General features: G+C 60.5%; 2 protein-coding genes across 2 annotated transcripts in view; one reads left to right on the top strand and one right to left on the bottom strand.

Moving 5' to 3' along the window:
* The first annotated feature begins 4 nt into the window (after window positions 1-4).
* PCYOX1L (prenylcysteine oxidase 1 like) lies at window positions 5-3,211 on the top strand. The gene is made up of 6 exons (XM_027643367.1): window positions 5-95; window positions 448-654; window positions 1,125-1,299; window positions 1,389-1,600; window positions 1,695-1,835; window positions 2,392-3,211. Exons 1-6 carry the CDS (start codon window positions 5-7, stop codon window positions 3,048-3,050), a joined length of 1,485 nt encoding a protein of 494 aa, XP_027499168.1. The 3' UTR covers window positions 3,051-3,211.
* A 995-nt stretch (window positions 3,212-4,206) lies between these two features.
* Window positions 4,207-11,380, bottom strand: part of IL17B (interleukin 17B) — a 39,712-nt gene continuing 32,538 nt past the window's right edge. The window contains exons 2-3 of the mRNA XM_027643240.1: window positions 4,756-5,042; window positions 4,207-4,532 (exon numbers count right to left, since the gene is read on the bottom strand). Coding sequence (XP_027499041.1) covers window positions 4,274-4,532; window positions 4,756-5,042 — 546 coding nt within the window. The 3' untranslated portion in view covers window positions 4,207-4,273. The remainder of the gene's footprint in view (window positions 4,533-4,755; window positions 5,043-11,380) is intronic.

Raw genomic sequence — 11,380 nt, 5'->3', positions numbered from 1 at the left:
CGCCATGGCCCCGCCGCCCGCCGCGCTGCTCCTGCCGGCCCTGGCCGCGCTCCTGGCCGCGCCCGCCGCCGCCCGCCCCGCGCCGCGATCCATCGGTAACGAGGGGAGCGGGGCAATGGCACGGGGTGGGGAGGGGGGCGCCCGGCCCGGGTACCGGCAGCAGCACCGGGCCACCTCCTGCCTGCCTGCCCCGCCGGGGCCGGGAGAGAGGGTTCTGCACCCCTGCGCGGCGGGCGCGGGGCGCGCTGCCCTGCATCCCTGTCCCCGCTGCATCCCTGTCCCCGCTGCATCCCTGTCCCCGCCGCATCCCAGCGCATCCCAGCGGCATCCCCGCCCTCGCAGGCGGTGCTGGTCCCTTCCCCCCGCGGCCAGAGAGCACGGCCGGGGGCAGCGGTGGGTCCCCCGGGGCCCTGCTGACCCGGCCCCCTCGCCGCTCTCTGCCCGCAGCCGTGGTGGGCGCTGGGCTGGGGGGCTCGGCCGCCGCTTACTTCCTGCAGCAGCACTTCGGGCCGCAGGTGCAGCTGGACGTGTACGAGGCGGCGGGCGTGGGCGGAAGGCTGGCCACCGTCACCGTCAACAAGCAGCAGTATGAGAGCCGGGGAGCCTCCATCCACGCCCTCAGCCTCCACATGCAGGACTTCGTCAAGATCCTGGGTGAGCATGGGCATCCCAGCACTTGCGTGGGCTCCCTTGCTGCGGGACCCCTGGGCTCTGCTTGGGGCAGTGGGGAGGGTTTCTGTCAGTCCCCCCCAACACCCCAGGCATGCGGTGATCCCCTGCTGTCCGTGCACCCCAGCCCTGTTGTGCCCTGAGGAGAAAGGGATTGGGTGGCCCAGCAGACTGTCAGGGTGAGGGGTCTGATGGAGTTAGTGTGGAGGGGGTTGTTCAAAAAATCCCACCAGTTTTTCCCAGTAGGCAGCAGTAACTCCATGGGACTCCCTAATGTACAGGATCCGGCTGGGGTCCCAATGCCCTGGGGTCTCACGCTCCCTGATGCTCCTCCAAGAGCATCTTTACCCATATCCCTGCTGTGGAGGTGTTGGGCACTGGCCTTTCCCAGCAGCCAGCCAACCCCAGGGAGCTGTGTGAGCCCAGTGGGGCCGGGGTCCCTCTGCTCCTGGCAGGCCTCAAGCACCGGCGTGAGGTGGCCGGGAAGAGTGCCATATTCAGCGGGGAGCACTTCGTCCTGGAGGAGACTGACTGGTACCTGCTCAACCTCTTCCGGCTCTGGTGGCACTATGGCATCAGTTTCCTGCGCCTGCAGATGTGGGTGGAGGAGGTGATGGAGAAGTTCATGAGGTAGGAGAGCCTGCAGGGCTGGGGAGGCACAGCGGATTTTTCCCAGCGCTGGCACATCATCGGTCGCCCTGTGCTCCTGTCCCCTCCAGGATTTACAAGTACCAGGCTCATGGCTACGCCTTCTCCAGCCTGGAGGAGCTGCTGCGCTCGCTGGGGGGTGATGCCTTCGTCAACATGACGCAGCGCTCGGTGGCCGAGTCCTTGCTGGAGGTGGGGGTCACACAGCGCTTCGTGGACGACGTCATCGCAGCCGTCCTACGCTCCAGCTACGGCCAGTCCGTGCTGGTGCCCGCCTTCGCAGGTGAAGCCAGGGACCCCTCTCCTCCCTGTGTGACTCTCCTCAGCACCCGCTCTGCAGGCAGGCTGTTGAGCCGCCCTCTTCTTCCTCTTCACAGGAGCCATGTCCCTGGCGGGAGCCCAGGGCAGCACCTGGGCGGTGGAAGGAGGGAATAAGCTGGTGTGTTCAGGTCTGCTGAAGGTGACCAAAGCCAACGTCATCCCAGCCAGGGTGACGGGCATCTCCCTGCACAGCTCGGGTGAGCCTGGGCACGGGCTCTGCTCTGGGTACTGCCAACTTGGGTGTGGGTCTGGGTGAGGGTCTGAGTTCACCAAGGTGGGAGGTTGGTGGTGGCAGCATGGAGATGCTGGGACTGCAGGGCATCGTGGTCCTGGTAAGGCATTTGGGCAAGGGTGAAGGAATCTGTCTGTCTCATCTCCTTGTCTGACCCAGTGAGGACCCTGTAGTGCAGAAATCAACCCTGAGGTTCCCCTCCCTCCCTCCCTCCGTCCCACATCATGTATGTCACAATCCTTGTTGCAGACTTGCTCCCCTATCGAGCACAAAAGAAGAGTGGGATAGCTGGGATCTGAGAGGTGGGCTGGCCTTCTCTGGAAACTTTCTCCCACAGTCTTGATCAAGTTTTTCTGCTGTCCTAAAGTGTCAGCAACTCATCCATAACCATCAGGTGCTATGGTCAAGCACTGGTGTATACTGGAAAACCAGTAGCATGGAGGCCGTGCTAGAAAAGAGAGGGCCAGGGCAATACCACTGAGGTCTCAGGGCCACTCCTAACTGCCCACTGTTCTTTTCAGAGGGGAGAGCCCTGTACCAGGTACACTACGAGACCAGCGAAGGCCAGGGCTCAGCTTTCTACGACATGGTAGTTGTGACGACGCCGCTGCATCCCAGCAGGAGCAACTTTACCTTTGAGAACTTTGAGCCACCCATTGCTGACTTCCCCGGAGCCTTCCAGCCCTCCGTCACCTCTGTGGTGCACGGCTACCTCAACTCCTCCTACTTTGGCTTCCCCGACCCCAAGCTCTTCCCTTTCACCAGCATCCTCACCACCGACACCCCCGACCTCTTCTTCAACGCCATGGATAACATCTGTCCCGTCAACATCTCGGCAGCGTTCCGGCGCAAGCAGCCCCAGGAGGCTGCGGTGTGGCGTGTCCTCTCCCAGCAACCACTGGACAAGCACCAGCTGAAGACCCTCTTCAGGTCTTACTACTCGGTGCAGGTGACAGAGTGGCAGACGTATCCCCGCTACGACGCCGCCAAGTCCCTCCCGCCCATCGTGCTCCATGAAAACCTCTTCTACCTCAGCGGTGTGGAGTGGGTGGCCAGCTCCATGGAGATGATAGCAGTGGCGGCCAAAAATGTGGCCCTGCTGGCTTATAACCGCTGGCATCAGGACCTGGAGAAAATCGACCAGAAGGACTTGATGCACAAGGTGAAGACGGAGCTGTGACGCCCGGAGGGCGGTGGACCAGGAGCTTCGGTGTGGGGCAGCCTGGGGAGTATTTATTGCCTTGGGGAGAGCAGGGATTTGGGGCTGGGGGATAAGGGACAGGCTGTGTCCCAGATGACTGGAATGTGCATCACCTTCAGGAATACAGTTCCTGCCCAGTGTTGCTGTGTCTGTGCCATGTGCCTCAGTTTCCCTGTTCCCCCTCCACAGGCTTTACTGGAGAGGAGCCTGTGCCTTCTCCTGTGAAAAAGGGTCACTGTGCATCTGTGTTTAGGAGGTATCTCAGGGGGCTTCCAGGGGAGAGGCTGGCTGGCATTGGCAGCAGATGGGGGGCTCCTATGAGCTGCCTAGCTCCCACTACAGTCCCTCCTGCCTTCCTGGCTTTGCCCCTGTGGAACTCAGTGGTAGGGCTGGCCCTGGCTGGGGCAGGAGGTCCCACAGCCTCTGCCTTGCCATGCGTGCATGGAGCTTAACCCTGCTCAGGGGCTTGGTGCCCTGGGAATGGGCTGCAGGGTGGGCTGTCTCAGGTCCTGACAGGTGCTCTCTGTTTCTGGGGGTGTTCAGGCTTCCCTGAGCTCTGGGGGAGGCAGAAGAGTCTCGGTGGGAGAAGCTGGGCACCCCGACCCTGGGCGGGCAGGGCAGAGGGGCAGCGTCAAGGGCCGAGACAGGGGCCAGCAATGCACTTTATTGAAGACCTCAGAAGTTGCCCAAACCACTGGCCACTCACCCTGGACTGCCTGGCTTGGGGCAGAGGAACTTTTGGGAGGACTGGGGAGAGCTGGGTGCTACCAGAACTGGTGCACCGATGGAAGGAACAAAGGCAAGTGGGGACTTTGGGAAGGGAGGAGGCCTCATCCTGCCCAGCCAGAGGGACCAGCAGGCAGCTGCATCCCTCTGTCCCCCAGCCCGTCCTGCTGAGCCCTGGAGGCTCAGTGGCTCAGGGCAGTGGATGTCTCGCTGCAAGGCCACGCGACTGCATAGCTGGGGGACTTGCAGGGGGTCCCTCTTCACTGGGTGTCCCCAAAGTGGCTGCTTGGGCTCAGGCTTATGGAGTCTGCAGGGGAATTTTGGGGAGCTCCTGGAGCTGCCATGGCTTTGCACAGGGGCTCCCCCACCCTGGTGCTCAGCCAGGTGACCCTCTCCCAGAGGACTGGGCAAGCTCAGGAAGCAAGAGCAAGCTGGTTAGATGCCTATGGGTAGCTGCAGGGGTTAGCTTTGCAACCTCAGAAGATGCAGGTGCAGCCCACGGCGATGGTCTCCATGACCATCTGGTACTTCTTGTGACACTTCTTCTTCCCAGAGGGCTTGTGCCCCACCTCTCCTGGCACCTGGCAGAGCAGCCGGCGGACAGGGAGCCGGCTGTAGATGGGAATGCTGGCCATGGTGCGGTCCTCCTGCATCGTGAAGGGGTTGATGCAGCCAGTGCAGAGGCATCGGGCCTCAGGGATGTCTGCTGGGATCCGTGTTGCATCATGGTTTATGCTGGAGGAAATGGAAAACTAGATGAGGTTGGAGAAACGGTGAGATGGGAGCAGTGGGTGGCTGGAGAGGGCAGTGCCTCCCCAGGGTGAAATGAGGTTCTGCATCACATCCTATTGCACCCTCCAGAAGCCACCACAGACTTGTGATGCTGGACCAGTGGCTGCTGCAGTGCTTTCTGGCACAGAAAGCATGCGTGTCCCCAGGGTCCCTGCCCCAAGCTCACCTGTAGGCCCAGGGGGACAGGCTCCTCCGGTTGGACCTCCAGAGCCTCAGGTTGACCTGGCACTTGGTGTCACCTGGCTCAGAGCTGTTCCTCAGCTGGCGCACCATGTCCTGGATGCTGTGCTCGTAGTCTGCCATGGTGGTGTAAGGGTCATCTGGGGCCCAGGTAAGGGCAGGGGTGGCTGTTGGGGGCCGTGCCAGGCCTCTTCTCCTGCCCTTCGCTGCCTTGCTTTGGTCCTTTGCCTCAGGCACCAGGACCATGGCAAAGGTGAAGATGCAGAGGAGAAGCTGAGGAAGAAGGAGGATGGTGTGTGGCTGCAGGACTGGCATGGAAGGGGAGCTCTCCCACTTCCCAGGGGTCAGCAGGTGATGGCAGGACTGCATTGACTTTGGGATAGCACGTGCAACCCCTAAAGGAGTGCTGGCCTGCAGGTGAAACCCATGGAAACATTGAGAGCAGTTTGCAGGGATGGTGAGCACAAGGTCATGATAACCCCAGCTGATGCATGTCACTGTGAAGACCCTCGCCCTGCAGCTGGCAATTTGTGTTGCCAGAAGTGTCCCTGTGCTGCCCAAGATGTGCCCAGTCCCTTCGCTGCCCACCCAGCAGCTGCATGCTGGGAGGGATGGGTACACCCTCAGCCCAGGCTGTACCTGGGCAGCCTTTAGTTTAAAAGGAGCTTTAGAGATGAGACAGTCAAGAATGGGATCTTTATCCAAACCTTCCTCTCCCTCCCTCTGTGCTCTGAGGACGGTGAGAGAGAAAAGATGCTTTTTCCTTCCCTTCTCCCTCTGGCTCGCGGGGCTGAGCTGCCGTGTGCTGACACCCGGCAGGCTGCCCAGCAGTGAACAAAGTTGCTTTCTGTAGTCCTGCTCCCTGCTATTTGTGTCCCTGCAGTCAGCTGAGGCAGCCCCACACCCTGCCCATGGGTGTGCAGTGCCCTGGGACAAGGACCACTTGGCCAGGGCTGTTTTCCCCCTCCGGTGCCGGACGGTCCGATCGGACTGTCCCAGCTTTGCTCTCCGAGGCTGTTGCATCTTCACCATGCCAGGCATGGGGGCGATGGCCCTGGCGGGCCGCAGCAGGCATCTCCAAAGCAAACAAACCCAGCTAGCCACCCGTAAACAACCATGCAAATAATTATATTAAGGAAGGAAAATGAGGAGCAAGCCCTGAACCACTGTGGAGTCACCTACCAGGTTTGGAGCCCGCTCCATGGCCGCGGAGGGGCTGCCGGCCGCTGTCCTGCAGTGTGGCTGGCACCAGAGAGCTGGGGAGCTAAAAAGGGAAAGCCCCAGCCCCTGGCTGTGCCCCGACAGAGGTGTGTCCGGTCCCCAAGGTGCCAGGGAGGCTCGGCGCCGGCAGGGCAAGGGGCCAGTGTGGTCTGGGACTTGGCCACCCTCCGCTGCTCTGGGCACTGGCTCCACGGTGGTGGTAGTGGCTGTGGTTGGTGGTGAGTCCCCCCTGGACCAGGCAGCCCGGAGGGGCTCCCTGGGCAATAACCTGCCCTGGGGAGGGGGTTTGGGCTCTGCCCTCCATGTGTCACCACCAGCAGCTCTGTCCTCAGGAACTCTTCTGCCCAGCAGTGAGGCGATAACACCCATCATTCTCTGCATCTCTGGTCTGTCTGTCCCCAAACCCTTCCCCTCCTGCTGTCCTCACACCCGTTCTCAACTCCTGCCCCTGCGAACGCAGCAGCTGTGCCCACAGCTGGCCGTGGGTCGGGTCCCCAGAGCTGCAGGGCAGTGGATGTTAGTGGTGGGTGATGCTCTGGCTTCTGGGGCCAAGCATCAGGGTGCAGGGTGCTGCGGGAGGAGAAAGTGAGACACAGGGGTGCCGGCTGTAATGCCCCGTCCCCAGGGACGGGGGAGAGGGGGCTGCCCTGGGCTGTCGCTGTCCCTGCGGTCAGGTACCACGCGATGGTGCTGTCCGCCACCCAACAGCATCTCAGTCTGCATCCCTCCTCCTCTCCATCCCTTCCTGCATTCCTTCGCTCCTCCATCCCGCCCTCCATCCCTCCCTGTATCCCGGTCTCCTCCCCTCCCAGCCCCAGCCGCAGGCGGGGGACCCGGCGCTGCAGGCAGCAGGCTCTGCCCTGCTCCTTTGGTGGCAGCACTGGGTGATGAGTTTCCCTCCTTCTCCCGACTCACTGCACATCCTCAGGGATTTGAAGGCCCTTGAGCTTTGTAGGGCAGTGGGAAATTTCCACCTCTTTTTCCCAATCCATGAACTGGGCCTCCAGAAAACTCTGCAAATGGGGTAAAAACCACAGTCCCTCTCCCCCTACCAGCTCCAGGAAACACAGCCCAGCTGCTCCCACCCACCCCAGCCCATGTTAACATCCCCAAGGACAGCCCCAGCACAGCATTTTGCAGGCTTTGCTGTCCCCTGGGGTGAAGTCTGATGCTGTGCACTGAGCACAGTGTCCCGTTTGTCACCTTGGGACCTGGCAGAGGGGACCTGGCTGTCGCAGGAGCCCTGCAACCACCTGCCTGTGCTTCACCAGGCATACAGCAGCGCCCAGCCCTCTGCCACCAGCCTTTTCTGGGGTGCTGAGCCAGCCCCTGCCAGCACCCAGCGACTTCACCCCCTATTCTGTGACCCCCAGAAGGGCTGGTGAAGCAGCCCCAGGCCAGGGGCGCCTGCATTTGCCGCGGCCGCCTGCGTTGTGTCAGCGCTCGGCAATGCTGTTTACACATGAGAGAGGCGCAGAGGCATCTGTGCCGGCAGCCAATTACCCAGTTTTGATCTTTTTTGGTGAAAAGGAAACCAGGGCTTTTCAGACATGGCCAAATTTGATAAGCTGGGGGAGGCAGGGGCGGGTGCGGGAGGCTTTTCCCCACCGGCCTCGCGCGAGGGAAGGGGTTGGGATGCGCGGGCGGCTGGGTCATGGCCAGCCTCTGCCTCCAGGCTGGGACAGGCTGGCTGGAACACTCTGTGGGCCCATGCTGGCTGCAATGCCATCCCTGTGGGAGCAGAATGTGCTGGGGTTGGATGGCTGGGAAGGGCTGGAAACCCCACAAGGCTTCCCTGGGAGGGGGAGAGATGTGCTTTTGGTTTTGTTGTAGATGCTCACCCCTCCTACCTCCCTACCACATTGCCTCACTGCTATGGGAAACTTAGGTGGAAAGCAGAGCCTGGAGAGTGGGAACAGGCCCCCCAAAATGGGGCAGGAGGGGTCATGAAGATAGGCTCTACCTACCCCAAGGAAACACAGGTGCTTGTTTGCCAGGGTAACCATCATGGAACCCACGGCTGTGCCCCAGCCCAGCTGGAGGTCCCGGGGTAGAGGGATGCAGGGCAGCTCTGTCCTGCCGTGCTCAGTGGGAGGGATGCACTGGGCAGGGAGCATGTTGCAGAGCACACAATGGGGGACCACAGGTAAGGGAAAGGGGAGAAATCAGACCACAGTTCCACACTGGCAGAAAATAGCTTTTTGCCTTTTTCCACAAGAAGGAATGCCCCTGCCTGGGCAGGAGCCTCTGGTGTGGGGTCTGTGGTCCCACAGTGGGCAGCATCACTGCTGGTGCCACTCTGCAGGGCATAGCAGCTTCTCCGGGTACCAGGCTGCTCCCAAGCCTGGCTCCTCATGGGGTTTGTGAGGCCCCAGCACAGCTGAGCACACACCCACACCTGGGCCAGACGGATGGGTCTGGCGGGAGGCTCCGGCACGGCCACGGCACATCCTATCTCCACGTGAGCAACATTTTCCACTCATCAAAGGAAAGCGTGTTCCAGCGAGCTGTCCTGGCCAGAGCCAGCCCCATGAGGAGGGCCAGAGCCGGGGGCCTCCTGCATCCCCCCGCTCCCCCCGGCAGGTAGAGCCGGCCCAGCACGGAGCTCACATCCATATTTGCACAACGGCCCACTCGGCGCGTGAGCAGCTCCGGAGATGCCCGAGCCAAAAAGGCTTATTTTAAGCTTGCTGGAAAAAGAACATTGTTTGGTGGGAATTAAAACTCCCTGTCCTCAAAAAAGGGAAAAAAACCAAAAAGTGCTTAATTCTGCCAGCTCCTGCCATCGCATAAACACAGAGACACGGCACTACTGGACAGGGTGGCCAGGAATTCATCATTCCTCTCCTCCCGGCAGCTGTTGTGAGACGAGGACCCATGCCCTTCTGTGTCCCCATGATGCCAGCACTCTTCCCAGAGACCTCATCCTGGCAGGAAGGGGTTTCCCATGGCAAGAAAGGGGCATTGCCCAATGCAGTGCTGAGGTGCTGCGGGCAGGAGGGTGACCGTGTTGGCAGCCCGGGGTCTCGCCATGCCAGGGCTCTGCATCAGTGGACAATATTATTTATATAGCCCTAATCCAGCTGTCCCGGCAGCCCTTCTGCCTCCCCGGGCGGGGAGCTGGGTGATGCTCTGGGCTGGCTGTAAATCACGCCCTCTGGATCACACTCCGGAGATAACAGCCAAGCCTCGGCGTCGGGAGGCAGAGCTGAGCAGGGTTGTCCTCTGGGACTGGGGCCAGGGGGCCAGCAGCACCCCAAGCTGCCCACCCCCTGGACAGGAGGTTCTCGGGGGGCCGGAGGAGTCGGGAGAGCGGCTGCAGGCAGCGCCGGGACGGCGGGGAGGGAGGGAAGATGCGTATCCAGCACATCCTGCCGCTCCCCGCCGGCACATCCATCAGCCGCCCAGCGTTTACAGCACGTCGCTGGTTACACGATCCAGACGCGCAGGTTCCTCCTGCCCCGCTCCTCTCCTGCCTTTTGTTTTCTTTTGCCTTCTGCTCCTGGAGACAGAGTACCTGATGGAAAAAGCCTGTTCTCCTGCTCCCAGTGCTGGAAACACCCTCTTCCTTCCACCTCTGCCCAGCTCAGCTCCTGGAGCGGGGCCGGCAGCGGCTCCCTGCCCTGGTGCCCCACTTGTGGCTCCCCGATGGTGGCACTGGGGCAGGACTGGAAAGGCTGGTGTGAGTGCAAGGCACGGACAGACCCTGGTCCCAGCAAGACCCTTTGGGTACTCTCTGTGAGGCAGTCCCAGCTCCTTATAGGATGGAGTGGGGCAAAGCCACAGTCTCCTCTGGGGCAGGGAGACTGCAAGGATCACCAAGGCTATCCAGGCACATATCCCATCAGCCTGCTGAGCCCAACGGGCACCTGGCCCCATGCCTTGCTCCCTCCATGACCCCTGTGCTTGCTCTCCTGCCTTCCCTAGCCTTTTGGGCTCATGGGCTCAGTGCAGAGCAGGGACGGGCAACTCAGGGTTTCCAAATAGTTCAGTTTTCCTTTCTCCTGCACCTAAGCCAGGGAGTTGGACACCAACACCTGAGTGCTCTGAAAAGGTGGCTCCACTTTGTGCTGGATTGCAAAGGGAAGACATAATCTTGTCAGGATGCTCTCTGCATCCCAGCTCCTGGCTGCAGGAAGAGCTGACCCTCCAGCTCCATGTCGGGTACACAGAGCAGCCTGGAGCCATCCCCATGGCCTTCCCTCCAAGGCCACCAGGCTGGAGGATGCTCCCAGGCATATGCTTCCAGGGCAGTGATGCCCTCTGGGCTTATGAGGAGAAAGGCTCTTATTTTTAGGGCTTTGGTGACTTTTGCTTGTGGGCAGGCATCCCAGTTCCCAGTTTCCCAGGGCAAGGCAAAAGGCAGAGGTAAATGGAAAGCTTGGTAGTGACACTGACGACTGTCCTGGTGGGTTGTGCTCATGTTAAACTTCTCCCTGTGTCCCTGGGCATGGGACCACTGCAGCACATGCAGGGTCTCCTGAGCTTCTGGGTAATCATCATTAGACGGGAACTGGTTGTTTGAAGTAAGGGCAGACAGTCTTCTGCTCTGGTCCCCATTCCCTGCTCCTCCATGCTGCTGTTTTAGCAGTCTAGGGTGGGCAGAGATTCACAGAGCAGCACAGGCCAGTCCTGAAGGTCACCTTCAGAGCCGCTCCAGCCCAGCTCACCCATAAATCACAGTCTTGCCCTACATGGGGGTGAGGGAGGCAGTGGCTGTAATAATATATGGGCCAAGAAATGTCCTCCTGCCCCCCAGCAACCTCCTCTGATATCAGGCAGCAGATGAAAAGGTTGTAAACTTGTTGGGTTTGGGTCTTAGCAGGGCTTGTAGGAGAAGGGTTTCTCGTATTGCTTGTAGGTGGAAGCAGCCATGCAGAGCCTGCCCAGGGGCTCCCTCTCCATCACTGCCCTGTGGCATCACTGTGTGTGCAGCTGGCAGCCAGTGGTCCCCTCCCGGCCTGCCTGGGACCTGCTGCTTGACCCATGCCCTCACACCCAGCCAGGGGGCCTGGAGGTCAGCGGGAAGTGGGAAAAAAAGTCACTTTCCTGGAGATACTGAAACTGAATCTGTGGTGAGGAGGGATGGCTGGGCAGCATCTTAGCGAAGGAGTAACAAAAACAAACTCGTGCCAAGGAATCCTGCTTTGCCCCAAATGTTTTTCTTATGGAGTTGTAATAAGACAAGAGCTGTAAAGATAGTAACCTCCTAAACATTACCTTATTAAGGCTTCTCAGAAACCACAGGGCACGACCCCTCTGGGTCATGGAACAAGAGAGCAGCATCCAGCGAACAAACAGAGGCTAACATTACATTTTTCACTTCATTTAGGAAACCTGCTTTCTAATTATAGGGTTTGTTTAATGACAGCCGTTAGTTGTGCCTCACT

This window comes from Corapipo altera, unplaced genomic scaffold (genome assembly GCF_003945725.1).
Source record: "Corapipo altera isolate COAL_440 unplaced genomic scaffold, ASM394572v1 75, whole genome shotgun sequence".
Taxonomy (NCBI): domain Eukaryota; kingdom Metazoa; phylum Chordata; class Aves; order Passeriformes; family Pipridae; genus Corapipo; species Corapipo altera.
The sequence above is the reverse complement of the archived record's forward strand: the minus strand, read 5'-3'. Positions and strand labels throughout refer to the sequence as shown.